The 23945-nt window shown below is 40.6% G+C and overlaps 1 protein-coding gene across 7 annotated transcripts in view; it reads left to right on the plus strand.

Annotated features, from left to right (window-relative positions):
- STAG1 (stromal antigen 1) overlaps nucleotides 1-23945 on the plus strand; it is a 356975-nt gene that overhangs the window by 181076 nt on the left and 151954 nt on the right. For all 7 annotated transcript variants that reach the window (XM_039487594.1, XM_039487595.1, XM_039487599.1 and 4 more), the window contains 3 exons: nucleotides 2530-2603; nucleotides 11099-11222; nucleotides 18673-18771. In XM_039487594.1, the coding sequence (XP_039343528.1) occupies nucleotides 2530-2603; nucleotides 11099-11222; nucleotides 18673-18771 (297 nt within the window). The remainder of the gene's footprint in view (nucleotides 1-2529; nucleotides 2604-11098; nucleotides 11223-18672; nucleotides 18772-23945) is intronic.

Below are 23945 nucleotides of genomic sequence, written 5' to 3' on the forward strand. Positions count from 1 at the left end.
CCTCATTTCTGCATAAATTAACAGTTCATTTCAGAATTCCTCCTTGGGTTCCAGTTCTTCCTTAGAGTGGACAAGGCTCTGTGCCCATCTTTATCCTCATTGTCCTTCTCTTCTTCTGCCTCATCTAGGATGACTCCAGCCATAAGTGTCTGTTCATGTGGCTGTCTGTCTGGGGCTTGTGCCTCAGTTGCTGCTGCTGCTTTCATATAGGGTATGAGGTCAGCAAAGGCAGTACTGATTAAAAACTAGCTCAGCCTATGCCCTTGTGGTTTCATGTGCTTAATCCTCTAATTTGTCTCTCTAAATTGGCTTGAGTCCGAAAATACTGTGTTGCCTGTTCTTGAAGCCACGCCCGCAATCCTGTCCTTTTGGGTATACTCATCCTTTTGCATTGTACAGGGACTGTATGTGCCCCACTGTCCCTTTTGCACTTATCCCTTGCTTGGACTGTGGAATAAACGTATCTATGGGGATTTGTGTGTGCAATTTTTTGAAAATTTAGCGCTTCATAGAATCCTAGAATATCAAGGGTGGAAGGGACCTCAGGAGGTCATCTAGTCCAACCCCCTGCTCAAAGCAGGACCAATCCCCAACTAAATCAACTCCTTAATTTCTGGGTACCTCAGTTTTTTCCATGTGTAAAGTGGTGTATAATGCTTCCTCTCCTCTCAGAGAAGTAGGGCTGCCAACCCTCTGGGATTGTCCAGGATTAATTTAATTTAATTTAATTAAAGATTGTCATGTGATGAAACCTCCGGGAATACCTCCAACCAAAATTGGCAACCCTAAAGTGTGAGGCATAACTATTTTGTTTTTACAAATTGCATTGAGATCTTCACATGGAAGGTATTATAGAAATGCTGAGTATTATAAATGAAATCACTTGTTGAAATTATCTGGTCTGTGCTATGCAGGAGGTCAGACTAAATTATCATAATGTTCTCTTCTGGCCTTCATATGTTGAATCTATGGGGAAAAATATTGTATATCTGTGCAATCTGTACTTGCAATCCTATATTGTGGCTTTGTACTGAGGACGTGAAATATTTTCATTCCTGCACTTTGTAGTGTTATACTTTGATATTAAGAAATGCTGTGAATTATAAAAAGGAAGAGTTAATGCCCTCCTTGATGGATCAATTATGGTTTTGTGTGGTAAAGGCAGTTGTGCCTTGAAAAAATATTATGTAAAATGGCCACCTTCTTTCTCAACAGATCTGTTCTTTTCGTGTAATCTGAGTCATATTTACTTAATGTAGTGACAAAAGTAGGGTTCTACTGTTTTTTCCTGTTATACCTGGTCTACATACAGTTTTTGTATTGGTGTAGTTATAGCAATTGGGGGATGATTTTTTAGTTGTGGTTATACAGGAACAATCCAGAGTGGATGCAGTTATACTGGTATAAATGTGCTTATTCCCTTTTCCATATGGGAATAAGATGTATTGATATAAACATATTTATACCATTATAACTGTGTTGACATTTGGGAGGCTGGGAGGTTTTATCTATAGTTATGTATGAAGACAAGCCCTAAGTCATGCAAAACCAACACAGGTGAAACGGAGTGAGCTGGATTCTATTCACTTTTGCACATGATCAGTAAAATTACTTACTAATTTCCAGTTAGTTGCACCTGTAAATCCCAATTGGAAACACGAGAGTTATACAGGTGAAAGTGGAAGACATAATTTGTCAGTAGATTTCATAGTAGTAGTGGTGACATGCAGGATGTCAATAATTCATTTGAACTCTTCCCCAGGATGAGTTTTCACAACAGGAACTCAGAAAAGAAATTATTTTACTTGTAAAATCAGCATATTTGATACAGAAATCAATCAGGGAGAATAAATGTGAATCCCCATTATGCCATTTTTTTAGAGGGTCTGTTTTTACAGTAGATCTTCACTTTAGGGCACAAGACTGGATATCAGGGGACTAGCCCCAACTTTAAGCACCTAGGTACCAATTCTAGAAAGTTTCCCTACTCAGTGAAGCAGTTAAGCTTATGCTTAACATTAAGCATGTGCATTGAAGTCAATGGAAGTTAAGCACATACTTAAAGCCAAGCAGATGCTTTAATGCTTTCCTGAATTGGGGCCAGAAGTTTGAAAAATTTACTGATCTAAATTCATAATAGGCCTCGTAAGTGGCCTGATTTCCAGAGATGCTGAGCACCTGCAGATCCACTTACTTAAATGAAGATTGAAGGTGGTCAGCAGAATTGGGCACTTAATCTCTCCTTGCCTCAATTTCCTTTGCAAAGAAGGGGATCAGACTTAGTCAAAGGGCTGCTTCTCAATCTAAATTCATTAATGTTTGTAGGATGTATTAACTTCCTTTCATGAAAGCACTATATATGTATAAAATGTTTTTATTTATGCCTATTGGGAGGAAGAGAAATGCTAATTATAATTTGAATGAAGCATACTTCTTAAAGCTAGTAGTATAATGTTTCAGGATGCTAGTACTATAAATTATCAGGATGCCAGTCTGAAATATTAGTGATCTTCTATTTCTTTTTTGCAGCTGCAAGAAAACCAAGATGAAATTGAAAATATGATGAACTCTATTTTTAAGGGTATATTTGTTCACAGATACCGGTAAGAGAATGAGCACTGTAGAAGGCCTTATTTGCTAAATTTAATTAAAAATATGTTGATTTTTGTGGTGTAACATTCTAGGTCCCTCCAAAACAAAACTAAAACCATTATAATCTTTGAGGTTAAGGAAGAGAATTTAGGTGTCTCCCTTTTTACCCAAATAAATAGTATACCCAGACAGCCTTAATTTGGTCCTAAGTAACACCATAGGGGATTAAAAAAAATGAAAAAAGTGAATTCAGTGTTAAAATGCAGTTTCAGCTAAGGTGGGACCACAAAGACTGAAATGCCTTAATAATAATAACCGTATGGTTATTTTGTTGTACAGCGCAAAAAAGTTAATTGGGTGCCTTCACTGTACATTTACATGCCTTAACATTGTGGATGTCTTTTAAGGTTAATCTTAACTCTGAATTTCCTGGATTTGTAATTCTTGTTTTAGCTACAATTACAACCATTATTATAGTGGTTTTTGTCCTTAAATTACTGATGTGTACTCTCCATCTTAATTCCAATTTAACAGTGTTTTTACTTGGGAATTCTGGGGGCTTTAAATTATTTTTAGAGCCAGATAAACCAGCAGGTTCTGGCAGTTTTGTGCTACTTTGGAGCAGTGCAAATCAATCAAGTTACAATGGCCAGTTAAAAATGGATTTATGGCTGCTTCAGAGATAGTGCAAAGCAGCTGGAGCATAATGGTGAATTTGTTCCTTATTTTACAACTGATTGCTTGGTTTATTTATGTAAGACAAGATAATATTTTAACATTGTAATTAATTGTTTTAAAAAAATGTAAACTTGCCAAGTAAGCTTCCAGGATATGAAACTGTGGAATTTAACTGTTTTAGTCATAAAGAAACATATGTTGTTCAACTTTAACATTTTGGTTGTCTATGAAAGCCTTGAGACAGATTGGGCAAAAAGGGAACAGTGGGTGGGTGAGAGTGGGGCTGTCTGGGGGTATGTGAACAGAAATATGTGGGAATGATAGGAAATTGATTGGAGATGACAAGGGGAAGGGGAATCAAGTTTCTACACGGGTAAGGTGGACAGAGGAATTTAGTGGTAATGTTGGAATAGAGGGAGACGACCAGACATGTGCATGGGTCTTTTGGAGGATGGGTTATGTGCAGAGGGGCCTGGGTTAGGGAGAGCAATGCTGTGAACTGGTCAGGTGTCTGAGGTGGGCCCTCAGGCCTTCGATGTCAAGGCATGATGCTTGAAAGACTGCTCATGGCAATGTTGCCTCAGCTTGACTGAGGGATTTCTGCTGGGGAAGCTAAGGCAGGAACGTAGAGGGAGCCCTTAAAAGACAGAGGCACTGGGACTCAGGGTCTGGGATCCCCCCACCTCTTTGAATAGCACCGATTTCCCTAATATAGCCCTCTTCTCTGCAAACAACCCTTTTGCCCCTAGGCTTTATGCACAACCTTGCTTCCTTTTGCCCTGCACATCCACATTCTGCCCCTGTCTCCCACATAGCCTCATTTACTATCTGCTTGGTTCTTTCAACACTAGAAAGCAGCACTATGAAAAACAGGAGAGTGGCCAAGTGCTTGGAGGGCAGGGATGTGTGAATAAAGATGTGAAGAGGCACTAGGGAAAGGTCAGCAGGTCTCTGAGATGTTGGGAAGTAGAGAAGAGGATGTCCAGGGTCGTGGGCTAAGTAGGGATCTGAGCATGATATTACATTCAAAGGATTTGAGGGTTTTTTTTGCATTTGTGTTGTGATGGAAATAGGGTGGCTACCCTGCTTCTGTGCTTACCTGTCAGGTTCCGGGATTGTGATTTGTCAAGTAGTCTACAGTGAAAGATATGAGCTGGCACTGAGTCTGTGGCGTCATATAGCCAGGTTTGATGGTGCAGACTAGAACATGGATCTCTTATTGCTAACCAGATTATGAATGACAGAAGTCCTCTGCCCACTGACATTGAACTGCATAAGCTGGAGCTCCTGGGGCTCGATTGTGCTCTGACCTCACTGTAAAGACATTAGAGTTATACAACTGAAGTGGGCATAACTCTAACTCTAAAACTGGTCTGAGAGCAGAATCAGACTGTGTTGGTATGTGCCTTTGCATTAGCTCTAAATGAGAACTCCAGATCCATCTATGAGTAGGAAGGCAAGCTGATGTGTAATGTATTTGTTAAGTGTTGGTCTACTACTGAACTAGATGCCTTGGATGAGAGAGGTTTGCTTGACACTCCCCAGCATTATGTTGGTGTTATGATGTGGGAGGAGTCAGAGCTTGCAAATCATCTCCTTTTAGTGCAGAAAGAGGTCATAGAGGTACTTTAGGTTTTGAATTACATAACTAACATGAAGATGGGGGCTCTTGGTCTTGTCACCAAACAGAGGGAAGAAAAAGCTCTTCTTTCTGCTAGTAGCAGTTTTGAGGGATTTTGCAGCCCTCACCTTCACCCACGCATTGTGGTAGCATAGCCTGTAAAAAAACAAAAAAATTCCATACTCCATTGCAGTGTTTCCCAAACTTGGGATGCTGCTTGTGTAGGGAAAGCGACTGGTGGGCCGGGCCGATTTGTTTACTTGCCCCGTCCGCAGGTTCGGCCGATCACGGCTCCCACTGGCCGCGGTTCGCTGCTCCAGGCCAATGGGGGCTGCGGGAAGCGACGGCCAATATGTCCCTCGGCCCGCGCCGCTTATATCAAAAATAAATATTAAGTGAGCCCTGTACAGTTTGTATTCTGTGTTGTAACTGAAATCAGTATATTTGAAAATGTAGAAAACATCAAAAAATATTTAAATAAATGGTATTCTTGTTACTGTTTAACAGTGCGATTAATTGCGATTAATTTTTTTAATCGCTTGGCAGCCCTAAAAGAAACCTTTGTCCCTCTCCTTTGAGGGGTTTAGATTGCACTCCACAAGGACCACGCTGGCTTCTGTGAGCTGCCTTAAACATACCCCAATGTTAGAGATCTGTGGAGCAGTCACTTTGTTTTTATACGTTTACAAAACACTATTCCCTATATCTGGCATCCACATTGGATGCTTAGTTTGGTACGGCAATATTACAATTGTTATTTAATTAGGACTCCATGCCCCACTATATGCAGGCAGGAGTGCTGCTTATGAAACTATGCCATGAGTGGGAATGTGCAGAAGCTACTCCAAGAGGTGAAGGTTACTCACCTGTAAACGGAATTTTTCAAGATAGATTATGCACATTGATGGTCCCTGCCCTCATTTCCTTCTCTCTGAGTCCTACTTCAACTTCGGACCTGAGGAAGTGGTGGAAGGAACTGAGGCGGGTGGAGTGCCATGCCCACTTATATAGCCTCACCCTCAGGAGGTGAGCAGGAGCAGAAAGGGGGATGTGTGAGAGTGCTTCAACGCACACTCCTTCAAATAGTTCCCACAGTCCGAGCTGCACCATCTGTGCATCCCATGAGTGGGAATGTGCAGAATCCATCTTGAAGAACTGCAGTGGCAGGTAAGTGACCTTCATTTCTGTCTTTTAGAGCTTCTTTGTGTATACTAATTCTTATGCTGATTTAGGAAGTTCATTCATACATCTTAATATTTTTTCTGTCAAGATGCATATTAGCATATTGAGTAGCATCATCATGCTCTCCTCTGAAAGCCACCTGTGCTTGCCTCTATTCTCTCTGTAAGAACAGATTGTGAGAAGACAAGCAACTGCAATTTTTGTCTTAGAAAAGTGAATGTGAACAAATGTATTTGATTATCTATTTTGGGCTCAATATTTCAAGTTGCTGAGTGCTCCAGCCCTCATCAGGCAAAGCACATAAGCATGAGTTAAGGATTAATCATATGGTTAAGTTCTTTTCTGTATAAGGGCCACAGTACCTAATACCTTGCATGATCAGGACTGACGTCATTATTCATAAAACAGTAAAAACAAACACACACACAAAATTCTTGAATGCTAAGTCTGTTTTACCTGAATTGTCTGTGGCATCCTCCATTGTAGGATGCTTTCCTGTATACTGTACAGTTGCTGCAGGATCAATATCCTCAAACGTAGTTTTTCATAGGCAGCTCTGACTGAGAACTGGGAAAGCTCCAAATGAGCCCTCTTGCCCAGCTGCAAAGAACACCTCTTGCATATTCTTAATTTCAGTTAAGACTTTTCATTGTTTTATAACAACACCCTGAAGTGTAACATCTGTGATAACCCTATTCAAATTGGCCGCTCCAATATGTACTATATGATTAGATTAATTATACTATTAACTATTGAACTTTGTCAGCCCGTTTTGGTTCTTTCTTACACTGATGAGACTGATGTACTGTGGTGTAAGCAAAAGCAGACTCCATAAGCAGAAGCAGGCTCCATAATCTGCTTCTGTCTCCAAATACTTGATTCTGGTCTACGAGTCCTATATTGCTGCAGACATCATTCTTTCCTACTTCGTTTTCAGTTATATTGAACTTCCCACATAGATCAGAGATGTCCTTTTTTATAAGCAGCAGTGTGGACTGAATATCGGTTCTATGTCCCTTGAGTTCTGTGAGAATCTCTGGCATGTCAACTTTTATAGCAAGAAGGATCTTTTCTCTCTCTGTTTAGGTGGTGTTTCCTTCAAGAAGCTAAGAGAGATCCTCTTGAGTACAAATGGCTTTATGGAATAGTTGTGATGGCTTGGATTTCTTTTTTGGGGTGGTTGTTAAATTCTTCTCAAAGGATTTTTAGGTTTAGATGGTGAATTTGGAAGGAGAATGATTCTGCATCTGCCCAACTGAAGTTGAGATATAAGGCATCCCCAGCAAGAATGCCCTAATGGTTATGTTAGTTATATTTATAACCTTACATACTTGACCATTTTGTTTTGGTCCTTATGAATTACCTTTTAGACTGTTCTTTAACCCTTACATTCTATTTCTTTCATTACTCTTTTTATTTCTTTCATTTTAAAATAAATAGCCCTTTTATTTTCTTTTCCCCCTTTAGCTACAGTTCAGGTGGCCCACCCCTTTGTGGAGCCCACTAACCTCCTCTTCCTCTCATTCAGGCCTGCCGCCTCTACACTTTGGTCTGCATGTGATATAATTACCTCCACTCCAGAAAACTCTTTTTAAAACAACTGCCAATAAGAGAGAGAGATTCCAACGTATTCTGTTCTGAAATATTGTATACTTGAAATACTTGGTAGATAGCAATTTTGGTTAAACAGCACCTTTTTTTTTTTTTTTTTTTTTAATCATGGCTGCTTCCCCAATAAGGGTAAAAATTTTCTCACAGCTCAATCTATCTAATTTATTGGCATTTATAAAGCATTCATCTTTATCTCATGTCTGTATATGGATTAAAAACAAATTGAGAGATACCTGGTAGGGACAGCTGGTTCATTGTCCTACTCTGCTTATAATGAATATTACCTCCATCATGGACTGAATGGTTTCTTTAATTTGAGGTTGGGGTGTACCCATCTCAGCAGGTGACAGATAATGGTTCAGCCTTGGAGGCTGAAAGAACTAGGGAGTTTCAAAGCAGACTTGAGGTTTCTATGTTGATGGTTTGCCTGCTTAGTACCCTGGCGCAAACACCAATAAAAATCCTTAAATCTTTTTTATAAAAGATACACAGAAGGAAAAAAACAGCTAAAGCATTTGAAATATAAAGTATTAATTTAGGCTTTCATTGTAACAGCATCCCATGTTCCCTTTCCCGTCAGCTGCAAAGTTTTTAGAATAAAAAACCCTATGTTTAACAGGTTTCAGAGTAGCAGCCGTGTTAGTCTGTATCCGCAAAAAGAACAGGAGTACTTGTGGCACCTTAAAGACTAACAAATTTATTTTAGCCATCTGTCTATAAGCGAGGACTGGCCTCCCAACCTGAAGCAAATACTCACCAGCAACCGCACACCATACAACATAAACACTAACCTAGGAACCTATCCTTGCAACAAAGCCCGATGCCAGCTCTGTCCACATATCTATTCAAGTGACACCATCATAGGACCTAATCACATCAGACACGCCATCAGGGGCTCGTATACCTGCACATCTACCAAGGTGATATATGCCATCATGTGCCAGCAATGCCCCTCTGCCATGTACATTGGCCAAACCGGATAGTCTCTACGCAAAAGAATAAATGGACACATCTGACATCAGGAATCATAACATTCAAAAACCAGTGGGAGAACACTTCAACCTCTCTAACCACTCAGTGACAGACTTGAAGGTGGCAATTTTGCAACAAAAAAACTTCAAAAACAGACTCCAAAGAGAAACTGCTGAACTCGAATTAATATGCAAATTAGATACAATTAACTCTGGCCTAAATAGAGACTGGGAATGGTTGGGTCATTACACTAATTGAATCTATTTCCCTATGTTAAGTTCTCCTCACACCTTCTATGGGCCATCTTACTTATCACTTCAAAAAGTTTTTTTTCCTCCTGCTGATGATAGCTCATCTCAATTGATTAGACTTTTCCTGTTGTTATGCATACTTCCACCTTTTCATGTTCTCTGTATGTATAAATATCTCCTGTCTGAGTTTTCCATTCTATGCATCCGAAGAAGTGAGCTGTAGTTAAAATAAATTTGCTAAAATAAATTTGTTAGTCTTTAAGGTGCCACAAGTACTCCTGTTCTTCTTCCTATGTTTAACAGTCTCTTGGATGGCATTAAAGATAACTGTCCTTTTTGATGAAAAGACAAGTAGTTAGTTGAGATGGGCTGGAGCTGTCATTGTTAAAGTCCTATCCCATTTCCGAAGGAGACAAAACAAGCACACGCAAAAGGGGAGAGAAAAGAATAGCAAAGATAGAAAATGCAGCTTCTGTGTCTGACGTTGATTTTCACTTGCAGCCTCACGGCTGAAAAAAACAGATGTAGCACATGGTCTGATCAACCACTCTGAGACCTGGCAAACTTTAACAGCATTGAAGTGTTAAGAATATTGCTTTAGTTGCCTTTTTGGTCATGACTCATACCAGTGTTACAGAATATGCAGTCTTGAATGGCTGAGCCAGACTCTCATTAGATAAAAGGAAAAAGGAGAGGGCTATAAGAGAAGAAATAAGTGGGGAAGGAAAAGAACACACAAAGGTGTTTCAATGTCACTCGCTCACTCACTCTCACATCCCTGGTGGTATTCAGGATTTAGCCAAAGCTGGTGGAGGTGGCAGTGTCATCTGGCTCTCTCTCTCTGGCCAGGTCTGGTCGGGGCATCTTTCAGGATTTTGATGAAGGAGGTCGGGATTCCCAGGAGACTGTGGGTGTGGCAGCCGTTACGGTGAAGCTTGCTTCTTCCTCTTTTCTTGCCTCAGCCAGCATCGTCTTAGCCTCCATCTAGTCATCCGTATTTCTCCTCACCCCCTCCCCCAATTTCGTTTAAGGGAATGGTAGGCAGAATAGTCCATCCTCTCATTATTTTGTCCTCCAATAAGACCACTTCCAACCAATTTTGGTTCATAAATTTTTGTTCTCACACTGTTCTTGTTTACCCTAGATATAATATTTACACGGTCCTTGAATTATATCTGTAGGCCTTTTTGTTTGTACTAATACAGTCTCTCTCCCTTTTCCTTTTGAAACTTTTCCCATCATTGTTTATTATTATGGGCTATTTTGACACTTTATGAACGTTCACACACTTTTTATAGTTGAGCTCACAATTATGGTAAATTTGTAGACCCAGTTATCACAGCAGATGGGAATTGTAGAACCACCCAAGACCAGTAGGTGGTGCTGCAACATGGGTGTTTCCATCCACAACTTCCCTGACTACAGTGAAGATCCCTGGTGCTCTCTCATGTGACCAGTTTGCATGCAGTACTGTGGCCTGCCCCTGCATCAATTCCTTTGGTCTCTCTGCAGGCAGTGAATCATAGGACTGGGTCAAACCTGGTGACTTTGCAGCCATAAGCTTCTCTCCCCACCTTAGAGTCATCCAGCACCAACAGTTCTCAAGTTCATTTCAGGAATGGAGATCTGAGCGGGGGGTCTCTGGCTGAAAAGAACTAGATTGGTTCCTCCTCATTGCTTCCAGGCTTTCATGCTCCTCTTCACAAAAGGAGCCTGAACACTCATAGAAGTATCCGGACAAAAAAAGAGAGTCAAGCAACCAGATAGATCTTTGTAGATCATATTTTGGAAGCAGATTGAGTAGACGAAGTCAAGACATTTAAGATTGAGAGCTACTTATGGAACTTTGAAATAATGGAAGAAAAGAGATGGAGTAATTGAGGAGTGGAGTAGAGTGACACTCTCTCTTTAGGATGGCAAAACCAGCATACTTAAATACAGAGGGGATGGGGTGAAACTGATAAGTTGATGGGTTTGAGGATGACAAGTTTAGAGACATCAGAGTTGAACACAAGGATAAAAGAGGACAAAGTCAGACTGGGGGTATGGTGGAGAAAGTAAAGACAGACCCATAAATATTGTGGTATTATAAGGTGCTAGTAAATTATCACTAGACTAATGGGGATGAAGGGAAAATTGTGTTTGACTTGAACCTTGTTAAGAGTATTATTTTTTTTTTCTTTTTCTCTAGTGATGCTATTGCTGAGATTAGAGCCGTTTGTATTGAGGAAATTGGAGTGTGGATGAAAATGTACAGTGATGCCTTCCTGAATGATAGTTATTTAAAATATGTCGGTTGGACACTACATGACAGGGTAAGTAGTATTTTCCAGAGTACGACACCAGGAAAAATGCATGTTTCCTTTTCCTGTTCAATATATCACCTTTTGATTATTTTTCTTCCTTTCATTTATTTCTTGACTGATATATTTCTGTAGTCATCATCTTCATTTGTATAGCTTAAAACCAGCAATGTTAGATGTCCAGGTCTAGGCTGGTGATCTAATTGATTGCTTCAGGTGACATGGAGTGGATGACTGAGAAACTACCAAAATATGATTGATTGGGACATTGGTTGACATGATGTCTCACAGTTTGAAGTTCATTTCCATACTCACAAATAGGTTTGGATCTAAGTTTCCATTTATGGAGGAGGTTAGGTGCTTCTGCCATGTGATGTGTAGGTTTACAGTGGACATTATTTTCCATGGCAGTGAAAAGCCACTGGGTTCTTCAATTGAATCCTTGATGAGGTGTTTGTTCAGGATGTTGTCGTCTTCCTCCTTGCTTGCCACTGATTTTCATGGGGAGAAAACCCTGAGTCTTTGAGCTCTTGCCTTGTAAGCCAAAAAGGTTTTCTGGATTTAAGTCAGTTTTTTCAGATATTATTTAGGTCTTCCTGTATTGGGAGATCTTTGTTCCCTCAAATATGATGGGGCTCCTGAAGGATTCCTGTGTTGCAACAAATTTGGGGTGAATGGATGTACACCAGTACAGGAAGCTATAGTTGTGGCTTTGATTTTTACTGTGCCTGTAATGATATGCATGACTGTGTTAAGTTGAGAGTTGGCAAGTGATGTGAGGGAGCTATGTGCCCAGATTGGTGAGCAGTATTCTGCAGTATAGTAGACAAGGGCCACTGCAGAGGTCCGTAGATTTTTTTTTTTTTTTTTTTTTTTTTTTTGTATCAGCTCACCAGGTCGTTCTTGCCCATTTTTGGATGAGATTTACACACATCTTTATTTTGTCATGGATATTTTTCAGGTACTGGTGATTTTTGTGTGGTTTTGGTCTATGGTTACACCAAAATATTTTGGGATAGTTGTATCAGTATTTAATCTAAACAATCTTAGTGGGGTTTGGTTTTAGTCAGAGCAATGTCATCAGCAGAGACACATTTCGGTGATGATGTTTGAGGAAGGTTGCTGGTATAGATATTAAACAGAATTGGTGATAGGACTGATCCCTGTGGTAGACCATCATTGACAGTGCATGGCCTGCTGACCTGGTCACCAAGGAAAAAATGAAATCTATGATTGGTCAGCACTTCTCAGAAGAATTTTATCATTGCACTGCATGGAATAATTTTGCTGGCTTTTAGAAAGAGGCAATAATATCCCTCATACCATGTTGTATGCCTCATATAAGTCTAAGAAAGCTGCCTCAGTCATGAGTTTTCACTGGAATTCCACCTTTGTGTGGTGGTAAGGCTAATACTTGGTTAGTACAGCTGCAGCCTGGTTATATACCTGCTTGTTTGGTTTGGCATTGCTTTTACAGGGGGTATGATCCTTGCCAGTAATATTCTCTCTATAAGCTTGTATGACAAGCAGAGGAGTGAGAGAGGCTGGTACTATGAAGGATTACTGGTTAGCTTCACACCGGATTCTCAGGACAAACCCTGAGGAATGGATATTGGAGAACAGTATTGCCAGCCATTTTTTGTACTTAGCTCTGAGGTTGTTAACAAATTTCTGGCAAAACACCACCAAGTCCTGCAGCTTTCATGAGTGAAAGGGTCTTATTGACCTCAGCAATGAAGGACTGATAGCAAGGAGGAGGCAAGTGGTAAGATGACTATTTGTCACAGTATTCTGTGCACATTGCACTCAATAAACTTGTCCTGTAGTGCTTTTTATGTGCGTAAGAAGTATTCCTGCAGTCACATCAGCTGAGACTTGAGTGTTTCACTGTTTCACTGGCTTTGCAAGGCCATGCTGATGCAATAATATCCAAGCTTAGCAACTGGAGTGAGTAAAGTACAGAGCTTCAACCATCTCAGTCCATCCTTGGCGGTGCACTAACTTCAGTGACTGTAGTAAGGATGTTGAGTATTTTCATCCGACGACACTTGGCACTCCTTTCTGTTTCTTTCTTTCCACAATAAGGTATATCCTTTTCGATTGCCATAAGGGATGTTTTTCTCTTGTACCTATTTAGATGATCTGGGTGAAACAATCAAAATTTTCAGGTGTTGTTGGAATCACATAGATGGTAGATTCAGTTGTCACAGAGAATCCTGGACAGTTTGCCTGTTGCAACTCCATTGTGATTTAGGCAATGACATGATTACTGGGAGTCCAATCCCAACATGGATTATCACCAGTTGATGCTGACTAGAATATTTTTCTGACAGATTCTGAACTAGTCTTAGGTGAGGAAACCTAGATCTAGGTTGTAGTGGGTTTCAACAGGAAGAATTAAAAGTGCCCCTCCCCTCTCACATTTATCTCCAGACAACTTCTCCTTGTCCAGATCTGTTCCGCCCCCAACAATCTTTTATTCATTGAACTTTTTGAAACTTTGCACTTTTAGAGAGAGGTAAGGGATTGACTCTGTGTACACACATTTGCAGAGGGACAATAGGGTTGAGGTCTGTTTTTTATTATCTCTATATATTATTTATTTAAAACATTTTTGCTGTTAACAAGCAGGTTATCTCGGGAGACACAAATCCACAGTTTGAGAACTGCAAAGCTAAGCATCTCTGATGCTATCTTCTAGACTGACTGCTGAGTCCCATTGGGTAGATAGAAAGATTAACCTAAATAATCTATACAGAAGCCCCTGGAACCCCATAAAATTGGGTCTGTAGCAACGCAAAGACTCACCAGCACAGCGTCTCCTGCTGGTCGTCCTGGCAATTAGCTCTCCAGCTCCGGAGCGCCCTCTGCTGGCCAATGTCCCGCTTTCCTCAGGCCCCCGTGCCCCTCCCAGACCCTAGTGCCCCTTTACCTTGGGTGCTGCCCCCTAGCTGTACCCCCACTCTCTGGATCTCCCCACCCAGGAGAACCCCCAACCCTCTACCCCCACCTCACCTCAGTGGCTACTGCCAGTCACCATCTAGCCCCCACTCACTGGGGCAGACTTCAGTCTATACCACTCATCATCGGCAAGGGGGGTTTGGACCTGCTGTCTTTGCCTACCCTGGGCTGCACGTCTGCAACCCTGGTACCCTTCCTGGCCTTTACCCAGGTCTGCAGCCTGGGGGTTTTCCAGTCTGGACCTCTCCAGCCCCTCTGTCCTTTCCCCAGCCCTGCTCCACTCTAGGTACTCTCCTGAGCTCCCAAGCAGCCAGGCCTGCCTGAGCTCCTGGCCCACAGCCTTTTATAGGGCCAGCTGTGGCCTGATTGGAGCGTGGCCCCAGCTATGGCTCTTTCCCCAATCAGCCCAGGTTTTTGGCTCGCAGCCCCAGCCCTCTCCCAGGGCTGGCTGTAACTCTCGGGGCCGGAGAGGGTGACCACCCTGCTACAGGGTCCCTAATCCATGAACTATTGGAACTCATTTACAAAACTTTTCTTAAATATTACATGAATATATTGTCTAAAACCAAGTCTGCAAGACACAGGTCTCCAGGAGGTCCCTCCCAATCTTCAGCCTCCTCAGTTTTGATGCATTGTCAGGAGCACAGAACCAATTTCATTGTATTCTTTACCTTCCTTTAGGGCCACCAGACCCACTACCAAACAGCTTGAAAGCAGATTGTGCAGAATGGCTACTGCATCCTTTTTAAGTCTAGGCTGCCTCTAAATCCTGCTTTCACATTTCTTCAGGGATTCTTTTGATGAGATATTACTTCTAGGTGAAGTCTCTTCTACAGAGGGATCCATAGAAGAGGTTCAGAGTCAGTACCAAAGGAAAAGCTTCTACAGCAGGCACTTCCTCATCCAGAAGAACTTCTCCCTCATATTATCTTGTGGAAACTGAAGAGTTTCATCAAAAGATAAATTCTGCCTGCTGTCTTTGGGAAACATCAATCCCATCCTCCTGCCCTGTGACTGTCTCAGTTCTTTCACCCTAAAGGACATGCACTTCCATGTACTAATACGGCCATTTAGTGTGAGCAACAGACACTTACAATACAAGGTCCTGTCATTTGGACTGTCAACAGAACACAAAGTTTTTACCAAGTGCTTGGCAATGATGGCTGTCCACTTAAGATGAAACATCAATTTCTACCCTTACTCAGACAACTGGATGACAAGAACTAGATCCAACAACCTACTCAGGTTATCAATTCAAACAGCCTGCAGTATCTTCAGATCAGCTGGGAAAAGTTTCCCCTGGCCTCCATACAGCAGATATCCTTTCTAGATGCAGTTCTGGATTCCATACAAGTCAAAGGAGAGGTCTGCAGCAATCTCGCCGTAAATCAAAATTGTTTTAAATCTGCAAGATTTTTCCTGATAGCTTCAGCCATTTATATAATCTCTTAGGCTTGTCTCAGGAAGAGACCTCTCCAAGATTTGATGGTCCAAAATTACAATAACCTACCTTATGCTTTCTATACCTTGAAAGATTCTGAGACAGATCAATTGGTGGAAGTGCATAGAAATCACATTGGAAGAGTCTGTTTCATCTCTCAAGCTTCCTCTGCAAAAGTAATCACAGAAACATCCAAGCTAGAGTGCACCCTACCAAAGACTGACAATACTAGTCTCTCATGAGTAGAAGTATGCAAAAGCTCACCAAAAGGAAAGAGGTTACTTAATAGTAACTGTAGTTCTTCAAGGGTTGATTCTGTATACTTCCACTTCCTGCCCATCCACCCCTCTTCCATCTTGTATTTATGGAGTTCAGGAGAAAAGAACTGAGGTGATTAGGATTCTGACCACATTTATATAGTCTCAGTCTCTGAATGTTCATCCAGGTGCTAGTTTGAGCAGCCCTTGAGGTGCAGCAATGAGCACAACATAGGCAGACACAAGAATCAAGCCCTGTCTTTTTCATGAGGTTTCAGTGACTTGTATTATTTTCCTGGGGTACCCTATGCCTTAAAGTTGCAAAAGGGGAACAAAGAGGACCCAGGGAATTAGAGACCAGTCAGCATAACTTTGATACCTGGAAAGATATGAGAACAAATTATTAAACAATCAATTTGTAAACACCTGGAGGATAACAGGGTTATAAGGAATATCCAGCATTGATTTGTCAAGAAGAAATCGCGCTAGACCAACATTTTCCTTCTTTGGGTCACTGGCCTAGTGGATGGGGGAGGGGAGGAGGAAGCAGTAGATGTGATGTATCTTGATTTTTAGTAAGGCTTTTGGGAGAGTCCCATGTGGCATTCTCATAAGCAAACTAGGGAAATGTGGTCTAGACAGAATTACTAAAAGGTGGGAGCACAATTGGTTGAAAGACATACTCAGAGTAGTCATCAATAGTTCACTGTCAAACCGGGAGGGTGTATCTAGTGAAGCCGCCTGGGGCAGTTCTGGGTCTGGTATTATTTAATATTTTCATTAATGACCTGGATAATGGAGTGGAGAGTATTCTTATAATTTATATATAACACCAAAATGGGCGGGATTACAAGCACTTTGGAGGACAGGATTAGAATTCAAAATTACTTGACAAATCGGAGTATTGATCTGAATTAAACAAGATGAAATTTAATGAAGACAAGCGCACAAACATGAAATGGGGAATAACTGGCTAGATGGTAGTACTGCTGAAAAGGATCTGGGGGTTCTAGTGGATCACAAATTGAGTCACCAGTGTGATGTAGCTGCGAAAAAGGCTAATATTCTGGGGTGTATTAACAGGGGTATTGTGTGTAAGACATGGGAGGTAATTGTGCCACTCTACTCGGTACTGATGAGGCCTCAGCTGAAGTACTATGTCCAACTCTGGACACCCCACTTTAGGAAAGATATGGAAAAATTGGAGCGAGTCCAGAGGAGAGCAACAAAAGTGATAAAAGGTTTAGAAAACCAGGAAAGGTTAAAAAAACTAGGCACATTTAGGCTTGAGAAAAGAAGACTGAGAGAGAACATGATAGCAGTCTTCTAACATGTTACAAAGAGGACAGTGATCAATTGTCCCCCATGTCCACTGAAGGTAGGACAAGAAGTAATGGGCTTAATATGCAGCAAGGGAAATTCAGGTTAGATATTAGGATAAACTTTCTAACTTGAAGGGTAGTTAAGATCGAGAATAGGTTTTCAAAAGGAGGTTGATTGGCACTTATCTATCCCCCATCTCCTCAGAGTTAGAGATGATGGGTTGTTTTTTTATATATTTCTTAGCTTTGTGTACCATACGATGTGTGTGAAAAGGCATTGAGAAAAGATAGGTACTTGTGGAAATTTTGCACAAGCTGACCAGTGCCCCTTGCTAATGGCTGTTCTCCAAGATCACAACATGAAGCAAAGTCAAATCCAGACTTTCATATTGTAAAGACAAGAAATTCACTAGGGGGTCAATCTTTTGCATATTCAATGTACATCTTCAGAAGACACTGTTAGAGATGGAAAGAGGGAGCAGGAGGACCTAGAGGCGGATTGAGTAAATGGACTTCTTCATTGCGATAGTTGTTCCCCTCGACCCAATTGTCAAGTAAGGCCTGAATTAATCACATCACACTCTTTTATCTAACTTAATATGTAAGTACCCACATTTATTACAGTGCCCCCAAAACTCTTGTTTAATAATATGAATGCCCATATAATGAATATTAATAGCTATATACTGAATATAATTATACCTGCCCGTTTACTGTTTACAGCATTAAGCATATTATACAGACATTTTTACCTTGAAAATACATTTCTTTTCAGTAATTGTAGCCACAAGTTCCCTTAATCAGCAATTCACAGGGGAGGGAGGAAGGGGCCATGACCCCGAGCTCGTTTATGTAATTGGGAGAGGAAGGGAGGGGGGAAGATAACACTTCTTCACACAAAGGGTATCCTTCAGACAACCATATTCCTTGTGCAGCTGCAATGCTTATCTATCCTTAACAAGCGGAAGGGAAGGAAAAAAGGATGGTAACTTTATTTATCAGGCAAAGAAATAGTGCTCGCCTGTGCCTTACTCCCTATTACCATGATAACGGTTACCCAGGTATTTACTTAACCCTTACATACCCCAACAGACACGAGTTTCAAATAATTCTTATATTTTTTTCCTTGGTTTTGGGGTTTTTGTTGTTTCTTTTTGTTTTGTTTTCAACATCAACTGAAAGAACCTTTAGAAGCCAGCTTTGGACTCAGTCCTGCCTCCATGAACTTCAGTGGTGCAGGTTGGGTCTTTTCTGTATACAGAAGCAGAAGTAGTATAACACTTGTTTTTGTAGAACATTTCCTATTATTTTTGTACATTTTAATTTAACTGTTAGATTGTTTAATGAGGTTGTTTTTGGTAACTTATTTACATAGAATTTTAAATGTACAACAAAACTAGAGATTACTAGATGGATGCTATTTAATCTTCATGTGCATTTCATTAGGATATTTTGGCTAATCTTAGTGTGTTTTTCTTTAGCAAGGTGAAGTGAGGTTGAAGTGTTTGAAAGCTCTACAGAGTCTGTACACCAACAGGGAGTTGTTTCCTAAACTGGAGCTATTTACTAACAGATTCAAGGTAAGAGTGAAAAGAGGAAATGTGATTTTTTTAAAAGACTGTAAAACGGTAGAATTGTGTCTCATCTATCTAGTTGTTTCATGTCTCTTAAATCATGTGCATTAAATTATGTGAAGGAGACTCACCTGCTTCTGCCACTGATTAAGTACTTTTCATGGGGACTATCCAGCTACAGTGGTGAAATAATCATGTTTGCTGTTTTCAGTAGGAAAAGGGCTCTTGGTCTTTTAAATTAAAAAAGTGTGACTCATTTCAGAAGCAGAAGTATTCCTGAATGAAATTTCTGAGGATGATACTTGCACATTTATTTTTGAAGTTATTTATCAAATATCCATCACTAGATCTGGGCATGATTCTTACTTTCCCACTGTCCACTTGTCCGTTCACATTACCAAATAATCCTATGATTTTTATATTTTAATCTCAGTGAATTTCAGGGCTCATGAAGGTTTCCCCATGTATGATAATATTTACTTTCATATATAAAATTATATTATATTAGAAAGTAAATATATATATATATATATATATATATATATATATATATATATACACACACACTGTGTGTCCAGGATCCATAACAGCTGCTTTTCTTCTTCCTTGGTCAAGTCATCTGCTGTATGCATTCCATTCAGTCCCTGTAATTCCAAATAATCTGAACATAGACAAAGCAACCATGAACCTCATAGCACCTGCCTGACCAAGGCATCATGGACTTGTATTAGCTCTCAGTTCAACCACCCATAGCTTGATCACTGGTGAAGGATCTCTTGTCTCAAAACCAAGGGCAAATCCCTGCACCCCAACCTGCAAACTTTGCATCTTACTGCTTGGATAACCTCTGTCTAAGTAACACGGGGGAAAGTCTGTTTTTAGGATGTCCAGGCTATTTTGGGAAACAGCAGAAAGGACTCCATGAGTCACCTATTCAGCGAAACAGATTTTTTTTTAGTCTGTGCTAAATCACATCAGTTATCAGCTGGTTGCACACAGATCAGACAAATATTGGGCTACCCATGACATTTGAAATCTTCTGGTTTCTCAGTTAGTTCAGTAAGAGTCTATTTAGCAGCCATTTTTGCTTACATCCACCTGTCAATGGATTTTCAATCTCTTTACATCCTTTGATAACTAGATTTCTAAAGGGATTTATACATGTTTACCCTCCTTTGTCCAGTGCAGTGCCCTCATGGGATCTGAATTGAGTATTGTCATGCTTAATGAGTTTCCCTTTTGAACCTTTGGCAACAGCATTCTTACTGTTGCTATCAATTAAAAGAGTGTTTCTGGTAGCAATTACTTCTATGAGGAGGGTATCAAAGCCTCGGGCACTACTAGCTGACCCTCCTTTCACACTATTCCACAGGGACAAGGTCTCTCTCAGGCTACACCCTAAGTTTATGCCTAAGGTTGTTTCTGCATTCCATCTCAATTGGACCGTATGCCATCTGGTGTTTCCAAAGCTTCAGTGTAGTAAGGATGAGATTAAAGCTTCATGCGTTGGCTATTCGGAGGGCTCTGTCCTTTTATCTAGACCATACAAAACCTTTCAGATCTTCTCCTAGACTTTTTGTAGCCTATGCTGAAAGGTTTAAAGGACAACCTGTTACAGATCAGTGTATAGCCCACTGGATTTCTGATTGTATCAAGCTCTGCTATGATCTAGCTAAGGTCTTTCCTCCTCAAAGGATAACAGTCCATTACACTAGGGTAATTCCCCTTTGTCAACCTTTTTGAGCAACATACCAGTAATGAAAAATTGTTAAACAGCAATGTGGTTATCTTCATGTAACTGTCTCCAGACACTATGCAATAATTCACCCTTCCCAAGCTAATACGAGCTTTAGCAAGTCAGTCTTGCAGACTCTCTTCAGGTAATCTGAAGTCCCACCACTTGTAAAAAAAAAATTGCTGTTGAGTCACCTGCAGAGGAATGTATGTGTGTACAGTCTCTCGAAGAAGAAAAAAGTGATCACTTACTAGGGTACAATCCAAACTAGTCGGGGGCTGTCACCCCTCCCCTGCAACCTTGGGTACCTTATAATGGCTTTCTGAAGTAGCTCCCAGTAGGGCCACTCACAGACAGCCTTCCAGCATGCAAGCCACACCCTGAGTGTCTGTGTGTAACTGCAAGCCTGCCAGCCACACTGGGATTACACTCTGGCTCTCACCTGCGTTAGTTATACTGCAGGATGACACCTACACATCCCCAGTTTCAGATTTTCCCCCAGAAATGTATGTCGTGTACTGCCCAGCCCTCCCATGGACAGTACAATATTTTAATGCTATTATTCATTCAAGGGAATAATATGCCATTTTATTACCTTAAATAGTTATTCAGACACTTCAGTTGAAGCACAATGGATTAGATAAAACAGGAAAACAAGTTTTATTAACTACAAAGCGATTTTAAATGAGCACAAGTAATGAGGCATACAAGTTATAAATGGTTATAAAAATAATAAAACATTTACTAATGCCTAACTTAACAAACTATATTAGATTAAAGCAGTTTCTCACCATATGTTTCAGTAGATTACTGACCAAACTCTCTGGTCAGGATTTCTCCTCCTCCAATGACTGCTTCCTTTGTCTTTTTAGATGCAGCGCATGTGATGGGCAGGGAGAGAAAGAGGGGTCCCTTAGGTCCCTTTTTATAGTTTAAGTCCCCTTCTTGAAAAACATTTGTGGTTGAGAACCAGTCTTTGTGGAAGGATATTCCCTGCTGGTTTTCTTCACCTGTTTGAGTTTCCTTTGTCTTCCCTTCCTACTTGATGATACTGTTTACTGTTTAAATGCAAATTAAGCAGAGCACACATTCCTTTGTTTAGGACAGACCTGTTTGCTAACCTCTGTTTGGGCAGGGCTGGGGGATTTGGAACATGTGTTAATAACACCATGTAAGGGAATCTTATAACTTCACATACAATTTTGTCATACATATTTTACCACAACGATACCGACCAGTAAATTGTGAGTTTTCAAATACCACCTTACAAGGCATACTTTGTACAAAGATTATTACAATAGTATGTAGGGTGTGAATACAGAGGTGTGTTCTGTCACACTTACCTGTATAGTAGCAATTGTTCTTTGAGATGTGTTGGGCGCACATACATTCCTTGCCTCTCCCACCTTCCTCTCTACTTTGGATCTTCACTGAATGACAGTGTGAAGGAATGGAAAAGGAGGCAGTGGCCATACCCCTTTATACTCTCAGCCCCATGCTCAAGAACAGGGGAGCACATGCTGCCTGCTAGTTCTGCTGGCAAAAGCCTCCAACTCAAGCCTCCGACTCAAGAACATTGGGTGCACATGCAACCACCGTAGACTGTATATGGGCATAATCACTTGAAGAATAAGTACAGGTTAATAACCATTATTTGAACAAAAATTTAGTCTAGCTGGGTTGGCATGTTGGTCAGTCAAAGAGAGTAGTTCACTAATCTGTTAGAAAGAGCGGTGTGATCCTGGCAAGAAAACTACATTAAAAACAGCACTTCTTTGGGTTTTACACTAATACAATTTAAAAACTCTGTACAAAACCACTGAGATATAGCTATCTCAGGGATGGAGGGCAATACAAAGACTGAGACCTGATATAGCACAGTGAACTGCATATACCTTTCTTGCAAAAGGAGTGTAGGTTGTCCTAACAGAGATGTATTGTGAGAGTGATTGTTCTTTCATGGAATGTTGCTTGCACAAAGTTGTTGGAGCAGCATTTGATCATACTTTGGTTACCACACTAATCTAGTACTTTGTTTGGCAGTCTTATCAAAGAACCAAAATATAGAAGACATAGTTATCAATTCACCCCTGCAATATGATCACTTTATTTCAGAGGGAGGCATCTTGATAGGTCAGTGTGTGGGAAGCTGTCAGAGCTGCTGTATTGCTGCACCGTCTGTGGAGAGGTTTCAGTCTCCATTGCTGCTCTATCCACCATCTTTCACCAGTAGATTTAAATTCTCTACTCACAAAATATCTGCTGTACAGTATAGTGAAAGATTCCCCACATTGCCTCTTTTATACTCTGTCATTAAGTTTGATCTATCATTAAAATTTCACTAGAGTCCCTTCAAATTGAATTTCTTTGGTGTGGTCTCTTCACTGGTAGAAGAGAATTCGGCCGGCAGAGAGGAAGGCAGATCCCTTATTTATCTCCTGGATACATGCTGTCTACTTAGCAGTTCAGGCAAGTGCCAAGAAAATCCCAAGAAAACCCTCAAAGCGTTCTCCCTAGTGCTTCTTCATGTGACTTGTGTAGTCTCAAGGATTTGCTTGTGGCTGCTTTTTCTAATCCAATCTCCTTTAAAAAGATCTCTAAAGCTGTAAGTCAGTCTGAGAGAGAGACAAACACTCCTTGGAGTTGGAACTAGTCACATGCCCCAGCAGTTTCTCAGAATCATTGGGTATACTCTGATGAATTTTCTCTCTACCATGAAGTTTGAAGAATTTGACCTTTCTGATTTGACCATTGAAGTGAAAGTGGAGGAGATGATATCACTGAGAATGATGGCTCTTCCTTTTCAGAGTTTCTGCCTGAAGAGGTAGTAGATACTATTCCAGTGCTTAGTCAAAGAAGTCCAAGTGTCATTCATCAAGGAAGAATCACTTGTTTTCCATCAGGAAATCGTCTATTAAGTACAAACAAAAAATGAGACACTGGGGATTGTGGGAATTATTCCTTTTGTAGGCCAGATCAAAAGTCCAAGTGTAAAATTTTCGAAAGTTCCTAAGTGACAGAGAGACAAGGTGGGTGAGATAATATTTTTTTATTGGATCAACTTCTATTGGTGAGAGAGACAAGCTTTTGAGCCACACACTGCTCTTCTTCAGGTCTGGGAAAATTACTCTGAGCATCACAGTTAAATGCAAGGTGGAACAGACTATTTAGCATAAGTAGTTAGCACATATTATAAGGGACCATACAAGGTAGAGTGGCCCAGATATGCCCAATTTTGCAGCAACATCAGAAACATTAGCTTTGACTGTGTCAGTTCCTTGTGCTTGTGTAAAGTTCCAGACTTTTCCTTCAGCAACTTCTGTATGGAAAGTGCTAAGAAATGTAGCTTGGCACAAGACTGATAATACGTGCAGCTCCTGTGTGTCCCAGAAGGTCTGGATTAGGGAATTTAGTAGAATCATCTTCTATGCAAAAATGTCCTTCA

Source organism: Mauremys reevesii, linkage group 9, assembly GCF_016161935.1.
Source record: "Mauremys reevesii isolate NIE-2019 linkage group 9, ASM1616193v1, whole genome shotgun sequence".
In the NCBI taxonomy this organism is placed as follows: domain Eukaryota; kingdom Metazoa; phylum Chordata; order Testudines; family Geoemydidae; genus Mauremys; species Mauremys reevesii.